The sequence below is a fragment of the Rhea pennata genome, chromosome 18 (assembly GCF_028389875.1).
Source record: "Rhea pennata isolate bPtePen1 chromosome 18, bPtePen1.pri, whole genome shotgun sequence".
Taxonomy (NCBI): domain Eukaryota; kingdom Metazoa; phylum Chordata; class Aves; order Rheiformes; family Rheidae; genus Rhea; species Rhea pennata.
In genome coordinates, this window is record NC_084680.1 from 8,373,450 (window position 1) to 8,394,932 (window position 21,483).

Consider the following 21,483-nt stretch of genomic DNA (forward strand, 5'->3'; position numbering starts at 1 on the left):
GCGGCGCCCTTGTGAGGCGGGGCCGCGTCACGGGGGCCTTTGAATCGCCCAATGGCGGAGCCGCGGGCGGCGGCGCGGCGGCGCCCCCGGAAGTGCGGCGGCGCCTGCTGCCCCTGGTGCTGCCTCCCGCCGCCCGCCTCGCCCCGGCCGCGGGGTCTCCATGGCAGCCTCGCCGCCGACGCCGAGGACCTCCTGAGGCGGCGGCTGCGGGCCTCGCTCGGCTCTGCACGGTGAGGGGCTGGGAGCGGGGCGGGCGCGGGCTCCGCGCCGTGTGGCCGCGGCCCCTCGCCTCGGCCGGCGCGGGAGCCCTGCGGCGGGCCGGGCCGGGCCCGTGCCGGCCGGCAGAGCCGGAGCTCAGCCGCCCCGTTGCTGGGACAAGCCGGGCGGTGGCGTTTGAATCGGCTGGAGGAAGTGGAAGAGCTCTCGGCAGCCCCCGCCAGGCGCCAACACGCCCTTCTGCCTTCTGTTCCCCTTCTCCCGACGCGGGGAGTTTTAAAAACCGGGGTCTGGCAGAGAAAGCTCCCGATCTGCTCCTTGCTCTGCGCTCAGCCTGTCGAGTGTTTGGCTGACAGCTTGGCCACAGCAGCAGAGCAGGTTCCTCCGATATTGGGCTTCCTGCTCTGTTGCCAACGGAGTAGAACTTGCCTCATTATGACTCCTTTTTTGCTTCACTGCTCAGCTCTACTGATGTAACTCCCCAGTGCGTTCCAGACTAACAAACCCTTGTTAGCATCTCTAATTCTGAAGTACCATAGTGATCTAACAAGATCCTATATCCTTTTCTCACTAACATGCAGGACAGGATATTTCCGACTGCTTTTCTGGCATTCGTTGTCGTGGTGTTTATGTAGCCCCCCCTTTCCTGTCATGTCAATTAATTGCAGTAATGAGCATATAAGAACAGCAGCATTATATACTTTTCTCTGTGGCACTAATGACTCATTTAAGTGAAGCTCTTAATGACTTTGAAGGTTCTGCTTCTGATGTCTATTGCTTGTACTACTTGAGTTAGTAATAAACTTAAATGTTAACAAAAACCAGACGCGGTGTTGATAGTTTTACTTAGAGCAGGTTATTACAGGAACGTAGGCAGGCTGAAAAATTAATCGAACTATAATGAATGATATGATCTAGCAAAAGTATTGTACAAAAACCTGCTTTGCCACCAGGTAGTGCTTTACTTGTAACACTGTTCTTATGTAGCAAATTGTGAATAAGTCGTTTCCTAACACTAGCTAACGAAGCCTGGTTTCCTATGGGTTGTGTCACACACACTCTAATAACTCTGCTTTGTCTACCTCCCCCCAATGCAAACTAGTCCTTTTGAGCTTCCTCTTCCATCACTATTATTTCTTCAAGTCCTCTAAGTATTAGCAGGAAAGAAGCTGCTTAAGTTGTAGCTGACCCCAGTTTGATGTATGCTGATTAACCATTTAGACAGGTTATTTGTGGGCAATATAGTGCTGAGGACCCATATTACAGGCTTTTCTTCAGCAGGAGCACTAATTTGGATCCATCTCCTCGGCCTACAAAACTGTGTGAAACTAAATTGAATACAAGGTCCCCATATTTCTCTCAAGTTTTGCAGAATTGGTTGACGATGCCAAAAGTTATCGAGGATGTGTTTGGGAGGGAAGGAGGATGGATAGGTGCCCTAGAACTGTTAAAACCTCGTTTCCTTACAGAACTAGTTAAAAATTGCACTTAGAATTTGAAAGTCTATAGTTGTTGGAGTCAGGTTACCTTGCGACATTGTACAAAACACTTTCCATCGTTTAAAATGACATTCATCAGCAAAATGTAAGGAGTGATAATCTCAACTCTTCCCTCGTTCCATGCTTGTCAGGCAGAGGATGAGCTGACACACTAGCTCTGTTGTTTAGGCTTATACATTTGATGTGTTTGAGTCTGCATGTTGCCTTACAGTGAAGGGAGTAGGGATGCTCAGAAATTGGCATCCTTTTTTATTAGTGGTTATTCTATTACTTCTGTCTCAGGTTTCCCTCACCCATCAAGAATGAAATGACTTCAGTCTCTGCACAGAGAACACTGTCAAGAGGAACTGAAAGTTTGTCAATAACTGTAAGTAATTACACCTAGGCTGATAAGAACCTTTTTGCCAGTATCAGGTTAGTATTGCTAGTGGATTTTTTGTAAGATTTGCAATTGCTTTATATTAAAGAACAATAACCTCAAACAAACCAAAGGATCATGCTTAAAACTGATTACTTTAACCTTGTATTTCCAGGCTTTTCTATTTTGTGTTAGGCATTGATTAAGGTAATGCATGCAATTAGTGTGTGAATTTGTAAATATGTGCATCACTGAGAAATAATGTGAACAACAAAAAAAGAACATCTGCTGTGATCCAAAAGCTTTTAAGCATTTGCTTAACTTCAAAAAGATTGCTTGGAGTTAAGCACACATGAAAGAGTTTACAGTTCAGGGCTGCAGATCTGAAGGTTTCCTGTTCATTTTTCTTAGTTAAACTATGAAATTAATTCCTCTCTGCCCCATAACATTTCTGTTCAGGAATCAGCTGAGGTTGGTTACCAGCTCTTGGTTTGCTTACTTGTTTTTAAAACTTTGAACTCCAATGACTCTTACAGACACTCTTTCAGCCTAACTGTAGTTGGTCTTTGATAGCCATGTTAAAAGAAGGACAATACCAGAAGCTGAGAAATGATTTGTATTATTCCTAGTTTTACAGCAGAACAGCACGCAGTTCAAAATGGCAGATGCTACTGAAAGGAAGCTTCAGCTTTAGCCAAGGCTGGCCGTTGTTGCTCTCTGCCACACAGGGAAATGTTGTTATTTCCAGTTTCCTTATTCACAGGTTTCCTTTCACTGTATTACCCTTTCCCGTTTGTGGGAGAAGAGCCATGAAGAACCGTTCCTCATCTCCCCCTTTGCACGTCCATGTGGATGAAAACACCCCTGTCCATGTCCATATTAAAAAGGGTCAGAAAACAACACCTGCAAAATGCCAGGTAGGAGTGTGTAGCTGGGTGGTTGTCCTCTGCAAATGAGGAAAGTGGAGGGTCCTAGAAACACCACACAATCTTCAAGGTCTGTTTTTACTTTTATGTTAGAACTGTAAAACTCATTGCCTTGGTAGCTATACTGATATTCAGTGGTGAATTTTCAGTAGCATTTTCTACGACTAAGATTTTTTAAGTATGATACAGAATATGTATCCTACTTAGTTTTCATGGCTTGTTTTATAATGTTTAAATGTATTGTGAGAAGTGCTACTTCTGATGCTTTTTAGATAATACTTAAAAAGAATCTTACAAATATTTAAACTTTGCATTACGCAGTTCTCTGCATCATCATTTAGGTAAGTATATTTGAGTAGCTCCTTAGCCATGACAAAGCTTGAAATAAAATTAATCTTTTAGTGTTGAATCCTATTGAACAGAAGCTTTTGTATATCTGTTAATAGAACATCTCCCTGTCCTTTTGGCTGAAGCAGGGGGAAGTCCGGCTCCAATGGTGTGCGGCTTTGGGGATTTTTTTCCCTCTTATTTTTCCTGAATTTGTGCCCTGATAATCAAACGTTTAGGTTTTTTGACTTCATCCTCAAACTCTTCCTTTAAAAACAAACAACTACCCCCCCTAAAACAACAACAACAACAACCCTCCCTCCTCCCCCCCAAAAAAGGAGGGGAATAATAGCTGAGCATTTCACATTCCCTCTGGATTGTATTAAATTAAGTATATATTTAGAAAAAAAGGGTCCAGATTTAAACCAACTTCTTGCACCTTCTTATTTTGCTGACCTATCTAACAAAGAGGATTTCTTGGTAGCCTTATCTACAATAGACTAGAAGGTGATAGTGAAGTAAATTTGCTAGTTAAGTGATAGACTCTCTTGTGGCTGGCTGGAGTTTATACAAAAGTTTTCTCAAAACATGATGAAAGTTGCCAGCTCATTCTTCCTTGTATCTGCAGATGTTCTGCCCTAAATCCTCTGTTAATTTATCTGTGTGCTTGTTGCCAGTGGCAAATACCATAATGGGATAAGGGCTGACAGTGAAATCAATGCCGCCTCCTAGCAAATTTCTTGGGAGCTACTTTGGAATATCAGATTTTTCTCGTTTAAGGTTATAAGTGTGTGAAAACGCCTTTTTTTTTTTTTTTTTTTTTTTTTTTTTTTTTTTTTTGTAGTTAGAGCACCTCAAACTCAGTTCAAATAAACACTTGGACCAGAAAGCTGGTAAAACAGTTCAGGGGCTTTTCATAACCAATTAGAACTGCATTATTCTTTTTTTTTTTTTTTTCTGGTAGGGCTGCTGTCAAATGTTACAGCTGCTGTTTTCTGAGATGAGTTCAGGATGGAGAAGGGATCTCCCAGGTCATTCCTTCAGCACATAAATGGATTGTATTACAGTATTTTTTTTTTTGTGGGTATCTCCACGCAGAGGACCCTTGGTGGTTTTTTGGTTTGTTTATTCGTTCCCTCCCCACGTACCCCCCTCGCCTGCCAGGTGACTTGGGTTCTCGTTGCGTCACAGGCGCAGCGTCCCCCGTGATGTCACAGGGTTGCTGTGTGATAAATAGGAAGCATGTGCTCCGTCTGGCCATCCTGACAACTGAATGTGCCGTAACCCTTCCTTCTGGCTGGTGTTACCCTGCTGTGACAGCTGCTTGCTCATCTGAGCTGAGCTGCCTGATCTGATGTATCATGTGAAACACTAGGTGATATTTTCGCATGCCTGAGCTTTCATTTTTTTTATATAGCACTGAAGGTTTTAAAGGTTCCTGTAAAGTCTGTGACTTATCTCATTTTCTCTTTCCCTTTCTTTAGCAAAAGCACAAACAGAAAACAAAAGGGGATACTGTGAGCATGCGCCGAAATGTCCGGGTGAAAACTAAGGCCCCCTGGCTACCCCCAGGCAAAACATCTGTCCGGGAGTCCACCTACAAATGGGAGGTATGGCTGATTCTGCTTCCTTTTTAAAGCAAACTTTCAGGTTTATCTGAGGTTGAAGAAAGCAGTCGGGTAATGTCAAGCTAGAGGAAGCTGCACTCATCTGAAAGAAGGGCACTGTCACCTTCCATCCATATTGTCTCTTGTACTAATGGCTTATGCTAGATGAGAATTTGAACTTTCATTGTTTCTTCTTCTTTTTCCTGTTTGAATGTTAAACCAACCCCCATATTTGCTAGATTTAGCCTCCCTGTGTTCTTGACCTTTCCCTGATGGGCATGAAAGAGCTTTGGGAGGAGTTTTGGGGAGAAGTTAAGGTTATAACATTGTTTATAACTTTATATTAAACAAAAAAAATCTGCTCTTTATTGCTTTTCTATCAGGGACCAACTCACCGCCTAGAAATTACACCTTCAGATTCGGAAAAACTGTTGTCAGTATTGCGCCTGAGTGACCTCTCTACAGATGAGGAGGATGCTGTTTGCTGCAAAATGAATGAATATGAAAAGAAGATCGATAGCTTGATGAATGTTGTGGGAACACTGAAGAATGAGGTGAGGAGATGTGTAGAGATCTACAGGCTCAGGCTTTGTAGCTGATCGTTTGGCAAGAGGAGGCTAGAGGCTGGAATCCTGTCTTGGGAGCATGGAAGGCTTAAAGAGATCATTTTGATCTGTTTAGAAGAGCTGATCCACATAGTGAGAAATTCACTAATGTCTACTATGAAACATTTATTGCTTTATCCATTTAAAAATGTTTTGCTGTGCTTCAGTTCTGAAATAATCTTGCTCCTGGTCAAGCCTAAAATCTGAAAACTGGTCATTTCAGAAAGGGAAAAATAATTGCATGATGATATTTTATTGTTGGTGAATCCACTTATTCAACAAGACTGTTTATTCTGATTTTCTTTCCAAGTATGCAACACAGCAATGTTGTGTTCTCCAGCTAAGCAGCCTAAGCACTTGACAGCATTTAAGAAATGGATAGAAGAGATTCCCAGACTCTATAAGATGCTCTATAGTGGGAACAAACTGCAGTTTTTTCCCTCTAAGTTTACACTAAGGGTACCAGATCTGTATTCTTGTTGCAGTATTCAAAACTGCATGAAAGTCAAGACAAAAAACAAAAATAGGATTTGAGTCAAGGATTCTTATAGCAATTTTTTCTATTTCATTTATACTACAAAATCTAATGGAATTACTTGCATGATTATAAAACAAAAATTAATTTTAGTACATTTAATACATGATTTGAATCTAAATGTTTTGTGGTGTTACTTAAACAAATTCATGATGCAATATCACATTCATTTTCTTAACGTTACTTCTGTACAAGTCAGGGAATCTCCAGTGACCTTTTCTGCCGTGTAAAGAAACAAGCGTGGTGCACTGATTAAAATCCCCTCTATATTCTCTCGTCCTGTACATCTTCAACTGTTTGTAGTGCTCCTAACTGCCAAATGGGATGTGCATGTGATTCATGAGGAGTAGTAGTCAACTTCTAAGCCCCCTTCAGCAGTCTAAGCCCTCTTGAGCAGTCTGTCCGCAGCTCCCACCGTTCTACCAGCAGTGACACTGAGCTTTCACAAGACCTCTTAGGAAACCCAGACTTAAGGTGTTGGAAATGAGATACCAGGGACTGTTTTGATTGGTTTCACTCAGTCTTACTCCAGGCTCCATCTCCCAAAGCAGTAGTGGGACCATGAAAGCTCTGGCCATCTTCAGCCTGTGAACTGCTACTTGAGCTCATTCCCTATTTGGTCTGAGGTCTGTCACATATCTCATGGCTGATTACAATTTTTGGTGCGTAACTTAAAGCCAGGAAGCTTGAATCTCCCTGTGTTTGTGGGATACAAGGTATTTCCAGGCAATAAGTAAAGTATGCCCCATGTGAACTATCTGGAAGTATCCAGACAAAAAAAATACGTGGTCTCTTGCTATTGCTATTTGCTATTTAAATAGCTGGCTCATTAGTTTGAGATGTATACCACTCTAAAAGCAGCTGTTTTGTCTCAAGCTCTATTTAAAAGTATCTTTATCAGGCCAAGATGCAAAAACAGGAGGAACAGCAGCAACGGACAAAGCGTCTCCTTGAGGAGCAGAAAGAAGAACTGGATGAGGTCACTCAAGAGCTGGTGGAAACAGAACATGAGAACACGCTGCTCAGGCGTAATATTGAGCGCATGAAAGAGGAGAAAGATCTGACTGTGTAAGCTGTAGTTCTCCATTGTTACTGCAAACAGTGATATTTACAGGGCACTTACCTCCTTCATTATTAACATCACTTAAAGTTATTGTTTGTACCCTAGATCTGGATGGCAGTATTGCTGAAGAATTGACATTCTTGGGGGGTTTTTTTGGTTGTACTTGAGAAAGGTGACTTCAGATGGCAACAGCTGCAGAGAAGAGCTTTAGCATGATTATTAGAATTAAGAAAAACATTTTGAGAGTAACTTGAAAGAGGTTGGCTTGAATGGCCTGCTAGAGGTCATCCTGACTCTGTTACTAATATTTTAAAGGTCAAGAGATGTTTGGGTTATAACAATATTAGTTCAAGAATAAATGAATAAATGTGGAGCTGGAAATCTGAGGAGGATTTTTGGCCTTTGTGGAAATTGTACTGAGACAAGAGGACAGCCTCTGGGAGGATGGAATCATTTTCTCTTGGTGACCCTAAAGGTCCCTTTCAGTCTGATGTACTTATATCTGCCGTGTGTCTGAAGAATTAGGGAAGCTTGTGTTTCTAGGGAGACACTGGTGTTGTGAGAGGATCTTACTTTTCCCTTAAGAAAGATCACTTGGAAGTCAATACTGTGTATATTTCTTTTCTGAAAACTCTGAATACTTCTGAGACTTACAAGTACCTACTAAAAACTTTGAGCTGTAGATTTTGGTGTGCTTTCCTGTTTCCATGTTCAGCCATTGCTCATTTGTAGCCATTCTGGTAATGACTTAAGTGCCCAGAAAAAACAGCATTATGTTCAGGATTAATATTGTGTGCGTACTTTAGTATAAGCCCCACTTGTTCCCTCTAAATTCCTTTCATAATTGAGTTCCTAGCAAGTGCCTGGAGTCTACTGGCTTCTATCAGAACAACATCCATACTGAAAGAGGGTGAATCTTAGGTGGTACTTCTTTAAAGCTACTGTACTCATGTTAAAGGGATTTTATCTGTTTTAGCCCTGAGAACAGTATATCCACAGTGGCTGGTACATCTGTCACAGCTACTTGTTGCTCTAATGGCTGAATTCTCATTACAGGCTACAGAAAAAGTGTTTGCAGCGTGAGAAAGAGTGTCTAATGTCCAAGCTGAGTGAAGCAGAGAGGGATGGAGCAGCTGCAGCTAAACAGATCCATGCTCTGAAAGATACAATTGGGAGACTCAACACTGTAGGTGTTGGATGTTTTTGTTCTTGCCTTTATTATGTTGTCCTGTTATATAGCTGAATCAAAACTGTAATGCTGGTGTTGCTGATCCAGAGAAACATAAAGAAAAGAGTGATTTAACATGCTTAAGATGTTTACTAAACCTTTTTGGAATTGAGGTGTTTATTTGCAGCATCCCAATGCCCTTCTGTACATATGGTGATGACTGTTGTGCTGCCTTATGCTCATGTCAGCTTCATAGCTTAATTCCAGACTTTGAGACGTTGCATATGAGCACATCTCCCTTTTTTAGGAGAAACACATGAGCAGCTCAGATATTAACACACTGACAAGACAAAAAGAGCTGCTGCTACAGAAACTGAGCACCTTTGAAGAAACCAACCGGACACTCCGAGAACTTCTTAAAGAGCAGCAAAACCGGGAGGTGAGCAATGCTGTGTGCTTGAACTTGGGCATCTACAGGAGGCAAATACAGTCTTGTGGCCTGAAAATAGAACTTGAGTTTTTAACTTTGCTTTTAACTGTTGTTCCCAACCCTGCTGCTGATCCTGTGTGATAAAGGATGGATTTTTTCATTATCTCTGCCTACTTCAGTAAACTAAGACTGACTGGCTGTAAGTCTTTTACAGCATTAAAAGGTAAAGGCTCTACTGCCTTGCCAACTCTTTCTTATCTGGATACAGCTGTATTTGCTAGTCTTAGACTTGTATCTGTACAATATCCCCTTTGGTTATGTATTCGGCTTTTCCACCAACACTTCTGCTAATCATGCTAATCTGAAATATTACTGCTATAGTTTTGTTGCTGGAAGTCTGAGAACTAGATACATCCTTAGCTAATAGCAGTATAAGGATGTTCAGAACTTTATTTTCACAAGCTGGACTGTACAATGTACAGAATGGAATTGCTATTATTCCTGTAGCTTATATTCCACTTGAGTAAAAGCAGGCCAATGATAACAATTTTATCAGCTACTAGTGAGCATGGAGAAAAGAACTGATTGACTCTTCGTGAGTTTCCCTCAATCACAAGTGAGTTTTGAAAGATCTTAGGTTGTTATTTGCTTTATAATATCATCCTTGATGAGGAAAAGAGAAAGAGCTTTCTGGGATTTGTGATATTGTGTAAAACATGTAGCCAAACTAATGCTTCTTGGTATCTTCTAAGAATTGCTGCTGCAACAGGAGGGAAATGGTTGATTTCCCCAGTTCCATCTAAAGAATCTGTAAAATACTGATTTGCTTTGGAAGGCTGGTTCTTAGTGAATAAAAAGTGAACGTGGCTTTTTAGTTAACAATTTTTCTTGCATATTTGTCTTGTAGAAGGATGCTCAGAAGATACTGGAGCAACAGGGAACACTATTGAAAAGGCTAGCTGACTCAGATGCAGAGAAAGTGGTAAGCAAACCAAATTCATTTTTTCCACGGAATGATAAAGCAGAGATACCTAAAATTGCAAACTCTTCTTTGTCTAGTGTTCAGCCACCAAGTCTTGAACCAATATTTTTTTTTCTTTTTTTTTTAAAGGCATTTGTTCTAGTCAAAGGCACTACATAACAACCTACTATGTTTCAAGGTGGATAGATTTTCATAGCCATAAGAGTACTGCTATGATTTACAGTATTCAACTATAAAGGAGAAGAGTGCTGGTGCTTCTTAGTACAAACATAAATGATTCTGCTTACCTTTCCTTACGGTACTGAATGTACAGAGCAGGAATTGTGCTATATGTGTCTTTAAGAAGAAATCTCTGGGGGTGGGGAAGAAAAATCATAGAATCAGTAAGGTTGGAAGGGACCTCTGGAGATCATCTAGTCCAACCTCCCTGCTCAGCAGGGTCACCTACAGCATGTTAGACAGGGTTGCATCCAGGCGGGCCTTGAATATCTCCAGAGAAGGAGACTCCACAACCTCTCTGGGCAACCTGTTCCAGTGCTCTGTCACTCTCACAGTGAAGAAATTCTCCCTCAGGTTCAGGCGGAACTTCCTGTATCCACCATCAAAATACCCCTGACAGCTGGGATAGAATTCTTCAGCTTTCAGTATGGAAATCATCTTATTCTTAGAGATAGTAAAGCACAAAGAGGGCAAGTTTTCAGTCCCTGCTTCTGACACTGAATGAGTGAGTGAGCTGGTGCCAGTTTTTGTTGCCTTATATATAAATTGAAAAGTAGTTCTCGCATTGCCAGAAGTTTCTAAACTCTCTTGGAGACACGAGCAGTGCCCTTTTTTGACTGCGGAGTATATCGTGCCATTAGGTTCTGGTTCTTGGCTGGATATCTTGGGACCTGTTACCCAACTGTATGTGCTTCCCTTCTGCTTTCTGCTTGAGAAGAATTGAGACTGTTTTTTCTAGCCTGAGGAAGCTGTTGCTGTGGATACCAGATTGAGTGTGTTGTGCATCAGAGGGTCTCGGGAGGGAAGCAATTACACCTCTTTCCCTCTCCCTGCCCACCTATATGTTTTTTACTTAAAATCTGAATGGTATTTGTTTTCTAGCAACTCCAGATGATGCTTCAGGAGAAAGAAAAAGAATTGGATGAACTTACTGTTCAAGTACAGACAGAGAAGGTAGTTTCCTCCTTCTGTTCTCCTCTCCCTGGTCTACCTTCCGGTTCTGCAGAGGCATGGATATTCCAAAACATAGGTCTGGACTTGCAGACAATTATTCTTTAAGGGATCAGATGACTGGCTTCCTTAAGACCAGATAGCCACCTGGTTACCATACAGTTGTGGATTTAATATTCTATTAGTAAAACACCCATCACAAAGATGAACAGATAGTATTCTCTTTTTACCTGGGCTTATCAATGAATTGCCTTTCTGTCTAAGGTTCTGCTGGTCTCTAATGTCAAATTTCAGTCTGTTTCTCTGTATAGGAAGTAGAAGGGAGATGTGATGGAAGAGACCAAATGTGAAGGATATTTTATCCTAGAACAAATCTTTCAGGCTAGTCATCCACATGTGTAAAAGAAATGATTGCTCATTTGTTGTTCCTCTGGGGACAGCAAAAAGGAGCTGGTGAGGATCCATCTGAGGAAAGTGGGGGTGGCTGGAGATGGTATCAGACTTCTTCACTGAATGGTCACATATGAGAAAGCATTTCTTCTACTTGTTTACCTAGAAGAAAAGAGTGTGGTTTTATTTATTTCATATTTAGGACCAGGCAAAGACAGCATGTGAACTCTCCAAATCTATGGAGGCTGTAAGAGGCCATTTACAAGCACAGCTGCGAAATAAAGAAGCTGAAAACAACCGTCTGACTATCCAGATCCGGGTATGTTTTCAGTGGTCTCTAGGAGTTGTCTTTTCATTTACATTCATAAGCCAAATCCACTGACAAAGGAAATAGAATTCACCACTATTTTTCTGTGTCTAGTAGACTGAAATACTATCTGGTGCCATTTATGCTGTGTTAATGTACAATGTGCTTCTCAGCTGAAGAAACAGAAGAAAAATCTGTTTATTTCTGATGACATGAGGCAAAATCATAAGCTAAGGGCAATGCATTTATTAGAATTTTTTTCCGTGTTAATTAGTATGTAATCACTTAAAAGATGGCTTTGGTTAAATCAGGCACCAAGACACATTGTAAACCATTTAATTTGCTTTCTTGGCAAAATGCTGTGTCATGAATTCCTGTATTTGGTTGCACTCAATGAGGAGGAGACTGTTCCCCTGGTTTATCTTGATTTAAAGTCTTATGCTTAACATATCTATTGATATAAAGAACATAACTGTGTTAATGGTTTGGAAGAGCTTTTATTTTGTTAAGCAGTATAACTGAATATAGCAATATTATTATACGTGAGCATTTCACTTAAAACGAGAATGTTCTCAGGTAGCTCAAAAGGCTGGCAAGCCGTTATCCGTCTTGGTCAGGAGAAGTCAGTATTCTGGACAGACGCTCATGAAAAAAGAAATGAAGGCTCTTGCAGAAACCCTACAACTAGCAAGAAAAATTGAGATAAATTTAGTCTGAAGTACTGAGAGGTCAATAGAGTTGCACTCCTTTAAATTAGGTTGCTGTTTGCCTCATTTCGTTCCACTTTGAGAGGCATTTGAGAGTCTACTTTATGATTTTGATATGTGAAATCTTTTGTATCAAGGTGAAAATACTGGATATAACTTCTGGTTTTGAAACTTCCTAGATACTACATGAGTTACAAAAGTGCTCTCTCCTAAAGGATTTCTTAGTTTTGGCACTTTTGAACTTCATTTTTTCCTATATTGTTATTTTGTAACTTGCAGTGAAAGGAGTTGTTTCTATGTGGCTAGAATCGGCTGTGACCTTTCTATTTTAAAGCGAACAGCATTGGAATTTAATATATAGCTTTTTCAGCATTATAGAGCTCATGCTGGCTTATTTCAGTATTAGGACAAGACTGTGTAAATGAAATGAGATTACAAGCACGTTCAGACTGAAGGTTTGAGGGCTTGTGTCCTTGTCTCTTCACTATCGCTAGGAAATTAGTTGACCATTTGAGGATTTGGATATAAGGTAGTTATTCCCAGTGGTGTGTTTCCTCCCCACTGCAGAATCTGGAGCGCAATGGAGCTCAGCATAAGGTAGAAGTGGAACATATCATGGAACAACTGAAAGAGGTAAGGCAGAAGGCAGACCGTGATAAGGAGGCCCTGAAGAAAGCTATCCGTGCACAGAAAGACCGGGCAGAGCGGAGTGAGGAGTATGCAGAGCAACTGAATGTCCAACTGGCAGAAAAGGTACCTGATAGTAAGGGGAGGAGAGATGTCACTTCAGATCATGCATCTAAATCCTTGACTTCTGGTAGCAGCCCTGGGGAGAGAATCTGCTTTCAACTAACGAGATTTATTTTTGTCCTGATGCTTTGGCCCATTTATGCTAAGTTTAGAACAAATCCAGTTTTCTGAGCTGTCGCTATTCAATGCAGTAACTTAGGACAAGGGAATAATTTGGGTCATTCTAAACTAACAGATGTGATTTTTCACCTGATTCTCTAGTACCATCTGAGGGTTGATGAAAGCCAACAAAGCCTTGTGGTTTTGGCTGGAAATTCTGAATGGGATTGGCTGTTAATAATAAGCTATCCAGAGCAGAAAAGTATAAACAGAAATGCACTGAAACTTCCTATTGAAAAAATGGCCAAAGGATATCAAAGAAAAGCAGAAAGTAGGGTGAAAACAAATCGAAAAGGAGCACAGACATGATGCTACCTTGTTCTTCCCTGGTTTTGGAATTCCAGGGACCAGAGCCTCTAGTGAAATCTTAAGCATGCTTTATATTTCTGATAATTGATTTGCTGCTTTCAAAGAAGGTTCTCCTTTCCCTGCTGATGTGTGTGCTGGCTGGCATTAATGTTTTTGGAGAATGGCCTTCTGTAAAGGATCAGGAAGAATTAAAATAAATCTCTTTGATAACTAAAAGTCTCAGTGAAATCTCTACGCATATCAGTATTTTAGCATACTGTCTGCATATCCTGTGTACAGTTACATTCTTGTCACTCTTGCTCTTTTCCTCATGTACTGTGTTTCCCTGTTTTGACAGGACAGTTACGTTGCTGAAGCACTGTCTACTCTAGAGTCCTGGAGGAGTCGTTACAACAAAGTTGTGAAGGACAAGAGCGACCTTGAACTGGAAATTATTATGCTGAACAGGTTAAAAAAAAATAGTGTGGAGAAACTTGGAGAAATGGGGATGAGTTCCTAGTTCAAGAATGAGTCAATGGAACTTCCAAGATTGTCTGTAAATATCCAAGCAAAGCCATTACTATCTAAGGGTCAGAACAGAGGTTGGAGAGAGAGAGAGAGAGAGAGAGAGAGAGAGAGAGAGAGATGTGGCTTCTGCTGCTGGCTTGCCACAACAAAGGCTTGATTTAAGGGCTTTCTGACCCTTAGACCTCTCCATTCCTTTGCCTTTTTGTGATGCTTTAAAATAATTTAGGTTAAAGATTAACCTCAATTAACAGTCTCCTTTTGAGATGTTTGAGATCCTTGAATGAAAGGGGTTAGACGTTACAGGCAGTATAGTTCATGCCAGTTTTCTCATGAAGGTAAATAAATCTGTCAGTATCACTGCAATATAGTTGTTGCTGCAGGAAGAAAAAAAAAGTAGGTGTGTGGCAGGAGAGAAGTTCCTCTTTATCCTGCCCATCTTGGGGGCAACGCATCTGAACTCCAGGTGACAATTCCAGTGAATTTCTAGTAGTCAAGGAGATCAAGGGAGAGTGTAGCAACATAAAATATAGGTGTGCATACCTCCACAGAGGGGAAGCTGAAGGGGTAGGGAAGAGCCATGCTTCTTAAGCTAACGTTCAAGGATGAGGAGTCTTGTTTTTTTTAAGGGTTAATTTTATTTGTATGGCAGCCGTATTACAGACTTGTTGGAAGAGCAGAAAACCCTGGAGGACAAGATGCGAGAGGACAGAGAGGTTTTGGTGGATAAACTGCATCGACAGGCCACAGAGACCACTTCTTTCAAAATGGAGAATGAAAGGCTAAAGGTCAGCGATTCCAGAGTTTATAGCTGAAAAGCTAGAACAAAAGGGAGAAATTATAAGTTGCTCTGCCTCTGGGGACAGAGGTGAATTGCACCCACTGCTGCCAATTAGTTTAGAATCAGTTTCACCATAAGCTGAGTAGGACAGGGCAAGCAGGCTGGGAAGAGACACAAGAAAGAGAAAAAGTGAGCAGTCTGGAAGGACTGGATTTCTTCAGCCTTTTGGGTGGGAATATATCTCATCCCAAGTCCTGTACCTTCCAGCTGAGATCTTGCATCTTGTAATGATGCTGCTGGCCAGAGATTTAAAAACTGTAGTTCATCTAGAGAATGGCAGTCTCCATAACATCCCTCTTATCTTTGGTGATCTGGTAGGTGAACAATATAATTTTCCTCATGGAAAGCTAGGCATCTCTCCAAATAGAGTGGTCCTAGTCCAAGTAGTACAGTTCATTCAGTCAAATGTAGAATCAGGATAGAAAGACTGTACATTCCTTCCAAAGCCACGTGCTTTGGTGTAAATTTGGCAATTCATTGGACTCTGGAAAGCTTGGCTAACTTAAACCAACAAAAATTTATTCTCCTTAGTTTAGACAGTCTTAGCCATCTAGTGTGGTGGTTACTTCCAAGCACTGACTGGAAGATGTTTTCTTTTTTCAGGCTAGTGTGGTCCCAATGGAAGAAAAGCTGAACCAAGCACACATGGAGGTGCAGCAGCTCAAGAGCTCTCTAAAGAATTATGAAGGGTTGATTGAAACCTACAAGTCACAGGTGCGTATCTTACCCAGTCCTTCAGCCCTTACACAAAAGTGTTTTCTCCTCTTCCTGTTATGGCTTTTTTGCTGCTTTGCCTTAACCCTTTGTCTGCTCTTGGAGGATATGGAGTTTCATATATTTTTGGTCCTTGTTTCTCTATTTGTCTGGGTCTTTTTTTCTTTTCTTTTTTGTTTGTTTTCAAATGGCAGCATTCAGACTGTTGTGTGCCATATACCAAACTGTGTTCCTCAGTATGTGTTGATAATTAAGTCATCAGAAAGAGCTGATTCTACCAGTAGAGATCTCGATTAATGGAGGAAAAAAAGGCTTTAATTTTTTTTTCTTAAATGATAAAGTAAAGCAGTCATATTCAGATGCTCTTTATTGCTCTTCACTGTGCCAAGTACTGTTCCTTGGCTGCTGCTTTTGGTATTTGCATATTGTGATGGTAGGAAGATGAGGCAAAAGGAAGAAAAGGTTTGGTGGAAAGCCCAAGCGATCCAGGTGAGAGAGGCAGAAAGTGGGGTCATGCCTAGTACTACAAGAATCCTGTTGCTGTTCCTTGTACAGTTTTAATTACTCCAAAACATAGCACATTTTTTGAAAACTGTAATAGGTAAATTATGTGTGGGTTTTTTGTATGCCCAGGTGTTGAAGAACAGAATGGAAGCAGATGATGTCACAGCAAAATTGGAGATCTGTGATAAAGAGAACAAGACACTGAAGAATGAAATGAACAAAGAGATTGAACTGGTAATTATTTCTCTAACAGACTGATATGTTTGCAAATGTTCATAGATCCACCCAGTTCTTAATATAGTGAAAAACAGCCGCAACTAGGGAATAAAAGGGTTTATTTTCCATCTGAGTTTTCATTTTTCATTAGTTTGGCTCAGGGGACTGTTCATTCTGCAAAATCAATTGAACATTTAGCAACCTCTTTTGACTGTATGTTGTCCTTCAGAGGTGTTTAAATTGCTTAGTAAGCCTTTTGCTGCATAAGTGGTGGTTTAGAGCAGTGAACTCTGTAGATTGCACCATTGTCTGTTGTGGAACAACTTTCCTCAGAAAAGAGCTTGTATGTCTAGTAAAACTGAAGCCCAGGATCCTGAATGCTGAATGTTCTCTGTCCATAGGACATGCCCAATCTTAAGAGAGAGCCTACAGGAGTAGGATGAGACCCTAGGCTTTGAACTCCAGTACTTGCCAAATATCCACAATGTGTCATTGTGGCAGCCAAAGAAAAAAAAAAAGCTCCACTGAAGTTAAAAACTAGTCCGGACCATTTCAGTGTCTCACATTCTCCTCTTTGTCTGTCCTGTAGGCTCGTCAGCAGTTCCAGAGCCAGCTTGCTGAGCTAGAAAAGCTCCCCGAGATCTTGAAGATCACGGAGACACGGCTGGCAGAATGCCAGGACCAGCTTCAGAGTTATGAGAAGAAGAACGCGGACCTGTCTGTAATGATTACAGATCTTCGTCAGCGGGTAAGAGACTGGCAGAAAGTACCTGCAGCACAGCAATCTTCGAGTCCGAGATCAAGATGAATTTCTAAACACAGGAAGGTTCAGACTTCGTCTCTGTTCATGTCTCATTGAAATAATTAAACGTGCACTGCAAAATAAAGATGTGTGCCTGTCTTTGTGTAAGATAGCAGCATAGCTCATAGATTTCCTTGCTATGTAAAAGGTTTCTAATCACTTAGTGTGGGATATAATTGGAATTTGGATAGTAGTAATGGTAAGCCTTGCAAATACCAACACTCACTTCTGTTATTTTCATCATTTTTTCAGCTTTTTCTCATGCAATTTTCTACTGAAACTGCGGTCCTAACCTTGTTTTCTCACAGTGATTTCAGGTTGTTTTTTCAATCCTTGTTCTTTGTCCGTAGGAGGTATGCAGGTATTGCAGGCATAGCTTCCACAGCTATGCTTCAAGACACAGTGAATAATCCTGCTTTACTTTGATTTGCTTGGAGTTACTAACTTGCCTAGTATTTCAAGCTCTAATATTTTTGCAAGTTGCTGTCATGCATATGGCTGCTTTTAATCTGTGTGCTTTACTATTTATGCTTACAGGTGACTGCTCTCTATGCAAGCACTTAGACCTGGCTGCTCATTTGTGATGTTGAAGAATTGGTCCAGAAATTAACTAGAAGCACCAACAAACTGGACATCTAGTGCTTTGCTCTTCTATCCACTGTTCCTTTTCTAGGACTCTCCAGAAATCATGAATTGGGCATGTTGCTTTCTGGAGAGCTGTATACATTTTAGGTGGTTGGCCATGTGTATGTAGTGACTATTCTGTAAAGTAATTAATTACTGTAATTTTTAGATTGAGCTCCAGGGGGACAAAATGGAGATGACGAGAGAGAGGTATCAATCTGCCCAGGAGGAGAATAAGCAGCTCACCTTGAAAGTGGAGGAGCTGGAAAGGTTAGAAGTAATAGACGCTCTTGTTTTCTTAATTTTCCCTCTCCATCCTCTTCCCATTGTTTTTTCAGGGGACTGAAACAGCTTCTGATTGATCTTGTTGCTCCAGTCCCCCACTCGCCTCCAGGATTTTTGTACATTCACCTATCCCACAAGGATCTCTAATTAGTAACTATCCACTAGAGAGTGAGTTACAGGTTTTTGAAGCACTTCTTAACTAATGTTGTCAGAAAGGATTGTTGCTTAAAGCAGACAAGCCAGCTCCTAATCCGATCTAGCCTGGCAGTTCTGAGGTTACTAAATATTATGGTGTTTTTACCTGTGCTAATAAATACCTTTTAGTGATGATATCTAGGAAAAGGCAAGTCTGTGAATACTCTGTATGTCCCTCGACCTTTGAAATTCTAATTTGAGAAATGGAGAAGTGTTTCTGGGGCTTCTGACCTTTTGAGGGGGAATAGAATCTCTTCACAGACTACTCAGTGACCTGACAAAAAGGCAAACTGAAACACACTTCATTTAAAATGAATAGGTTTCCTTCTCTTGTTGTCTTAACATAGAAAACTACAGACGACGAGTGCCCAGAACATAGAATTCCTTCAGGTCATAGCAAAACGTGAAGAGTCGATCCACCAATGTCAGCTGCGGTTAGAGGAGAAGACCCGTGAATGTAGCTCTTTGGCACGTCAGCTGGAGATGGCCATTGAGGATGCCAAAAGACAAGTAAGTAATTCCTTGTGTTTGTGAATCTTCCCAAAATTACTTAGACTGTAAAAAAAGGAATAGTGAGAACACTGGAAATACCTCTTCAGCCTATCACGAAATTCCTGAAAATCACTGCATATGCAGTAAAATACGATCAAGAAATCGTCAGCTCTTAAACCTTCCAGAAAGACAACCCTGCTCTGCAGTTTGCAACAAGAGAGAGGAAAGCACTAGACCGAGGTGCTGCTTATGTATGAGAACTTGTCCTGTTAAAATTTATAGGCAGTTATGGGCAATGGAATAGTGTAAAATCATTCTTCCAGAGACAAACCTTCAACAAAGTCATGTTCTATTACATGTAGGTGGAACAAACACGAGAACGAGCAGCATCTAGAGAGAAGGCAGCCCAGTCCAAGATTTTGGATTTAGAGACCCAGCTGAGTAGGACTAAAACAGAGCTGAACCAGTTGCGTCGGAGCAAAGACGATGTGAGTGATTCACAAGAGATACTCTTGCTGTTCTGGTAGTGTCCTGGCAGCTACTGGAGTTCATAAACCAAGTTCCTATGGGCACATTGCAAAAGACATGCAGAGCTTTTTCTTGTGTCCAAATGTGACATGCTGTCCTGTCTCCATGACAGATGTGTGACATGACATGTCTGTTATGTTATGAACTTGGGAATATGGAGTCTCCTTCTCTTCATTGCTTACAGCAGTGATTTAAATGAAATTGCTCTAAATTTGTTTGCATAAAACCCAGACCTTTCTTATGTTCAGACAAGATTTGTACCAGATGATATGGAGTGATGTCTCAACTCCAACTTTGTTCACTGCGATGGGTTATGTGAGAACGGGCAGCTATTTCTCTTCTGGAAGAAAGAATTTCTTATGACTGAAGGGAGATCTTTCATAATCTCCCATGTACCCTGCCTGTTTACTTGAATTTTACTTGGAATTGGGCTGATACATGGATCAGCTCAAGTGCTTCTTTAGACAAAAATGTGCCTTATTCTCCAAAACTAGAGTTAATCAGTTTAAAAGGCCCTATTGATTAGTTGTGTTGTCTCCTGTTTTTATCAGCAGGTTCATGACTGGAGTTGGGAATGAGCAGAACAAATTATAAATATCATAATATTATGTGTGCCATCCACTGCTGTGTTAATTCTTCCAGTCCTCAGCACTTTTGGGGAACAGCTTAAGGTTAATGTAACTAGGATGAACATTGCTATCTTTTGTGCTAAGTTTTGTGCTTCTTTTGTGCAGGCAGAGCGCCGGTATGAAAGCCGCCTACAGGACTTAAAGGATCGGTTGGAGCAGTCAGAGAGCACCAACCGCAGCATGCAAAACTATGTCCAGTTCCTCAAGTCTTCCTATGCCAATGTTTTTGGAGAAAGTGCCTTGCTGAGCTCCTCCACCCGCTCTCGTTCTTCTCCATGAGGACAGTGCTCTCCCAGCCCCACTGCTATTAAGCAGAGAAGGAGCTCTATTTCAAAGCCATATCTTATCTGCAATATTGGTTGCCATTTCAGGGTAGGGAGAAGTTTTCATATTTTTCTTGCACCATGAGATGGTAAAATGATGGTGGTATATGCCCGAAGTGTAGGGTACTGGCAATACTGGTTTGGTATCGGACATTGGCATCACGCCATAAACTGTGCCCCCAAACCAGATGGTTTTAAACATACAGAAATGGTCATTTTAATCCCATAAGGTCCTTATGGTTTCAGCTCTTAAAACCTGCCTGTGGTTTTAGTTGAGCATGTTAATGTTTTTAGGGGTCTTTTCATTTTCATGCATCTTTCTTCATTCTCTGTGTGTTAGAGGGATCATGTTTCTGTTTTTTTTTTCTTGTAATCTTTTTTTTTTTTTTTTAACCTGTTGCACATTGATACAACGATGGTGGGAGAGGGTCCTCCCACTGGAAGCGCAAAGCTGAAAATAACTTAAGTGCCTGAGCTCTACATTTGCAAAAGATTATCTCCCAAACAACCACCCTATTTGTAAATGGTTTTATACCAGAAGCAATGAATGTTATTTGCACTTGATTTTGTATGCTCTAATCCTCAGCTTTTGTCCCGAGCGTGATCTTAATGCATATTAGAGCTTCTAACTTGCTTTATTCCCTCAAAGCCAATTTCCTGATCCCAATCATCCCCAGAACTGAGCCAAAACTATCTGAAATCAAAGGAAAGATTCTTGTGTAATCTCAACGGGACTTGAATTGGGGTCTCAGAGTGATGCCATGGGATTTGGGAGTGCGCGTGAAACGCTGGCATGGTCTTAATTTAATGCTCAATTTAAGAGCAGCTTTATTTCTGCTCAGCTTACTCACTGAGCCAGGCTGCGCCTTCTCTGGGAAAACCAGGTGTTTAGTGCATCGACTCCCTAAAGCTCACGGGCTCTCCAGTGCCCTGTTCCTTACGGTAAATGGTTCCTAGGGGGAGAAAAATAAACATAATTGGTTTTATTTTCATCTCTTTTGTCTTCTATTTATGTGCGATGCAGTCATTAAGCAGTATTTGCCATAAGGATTTTTCTAAGTTAATCATTACTTGAGAGTTTTGTTATTTTGGGTGCATGTGTGTAACAAAAAAAAATAATAAAGGTGCTATGGAAAAGCGAAAGTAAGTTACCTTTCACTGGTGTTACGTAGCGGATTTCCTCCTCTTTTGTGAAGGAGTCGGCGCCTTCCCGGGGCAGCCTCGAACCCGCAGCCCCGCGCTCGGAACGGCCGAGGGGCGGGGCGGGGCCTCCCGCCGCCGCCAAGGGCGGAAGCGGCTGGCCGTGCCCCGGAAGCGG

The 21,483-nt window shown here is 41.3% G+C and overlaps 1 protein-coding gene and 1 long non-coding RNA gene across 7 annotated transcripts; one reads left to right on the forward strand and one right to left on the reverse strand.

The window, feature by feature from the left end:
- The first annotated feature begins 51 nt into the window (after positions 1-51).
- Positions 52-21,289, forward strand: ODF2 (outer dense fiber of sperm tails 2). Of its 4 annotated transcripts, none has more exons than XM_062591129.1 (20): positions 52-230; positions 1,998-2,082; positions 4,811-4,936; positions 5,317-5,487; positions 6,975-7,141; positions 8,193-8,322; positions 8,612-8,743; positions 9,642-9,716; positions 10,818-10,889; positions 11,479-11,595; positions 12,858-13,043; positions 13,846-13,955; positions 14,665-14,800; positions 15,457-15,567; positions 16,201-16,305; positions 16,877-17,035; positions 17,883-17,983; positions 18,541-18,703; positions 19,048-19,173; positions 19,948-21,289. In XM_062591129.1, the coding sequence occupies exons 1-20, from the start codon at positions 52-54 to the stop codon at positions 20,119-20,121; spliced, it is 2,625 nt and encodes an 874-aa protein (XP_062447113.1). In that variant the 3' UTR covers positions 20,122-21,289. The 4 variants fall into 4 exon arrangements, with proteins under 4 accessions (XP_062447113.1, XP_062447110.1, XP_062447112.1 ...); XM_062591126.1 differs by lacking the exon at positions 52-230 and adding an exon at positions 2,822-2,990 and having other exon boundaries at positions 6,963-7,141; XM_062591128.1 differs by lacking the exon at positions 52-230 and adding an exon at positions 2,822-2,990.
- Positions 8,330-21,439, reverse strand: LOC134148707 (uncharacterized). Of its 3 annotated transcripts, XR_009960262.1 has the most exons (5): positions 21,318-21,439; positions 11,117-11,438; positions 10,868-11,033; positions 10,004-10,068; positions 8,330-8,803 (listed from the first exon to the last, which is right to left on the reverse strand). It is a non-coding gene; the product is annotated as an uncharacterized LOC134148707 (long non-coding RNA). The 3 variants fall into 3 exon arrangements; XR_009960263.1 differs by lacking the exon at positions 10,004-10,068 and having other exon boundaries at positions 10,868-11,014; XR_009960261.1 differs by lacking the exon at positions 10,004-10,068.
- Between the last annotated feature and the right edge of the window lie 44 nt (positions 21,440-21,483).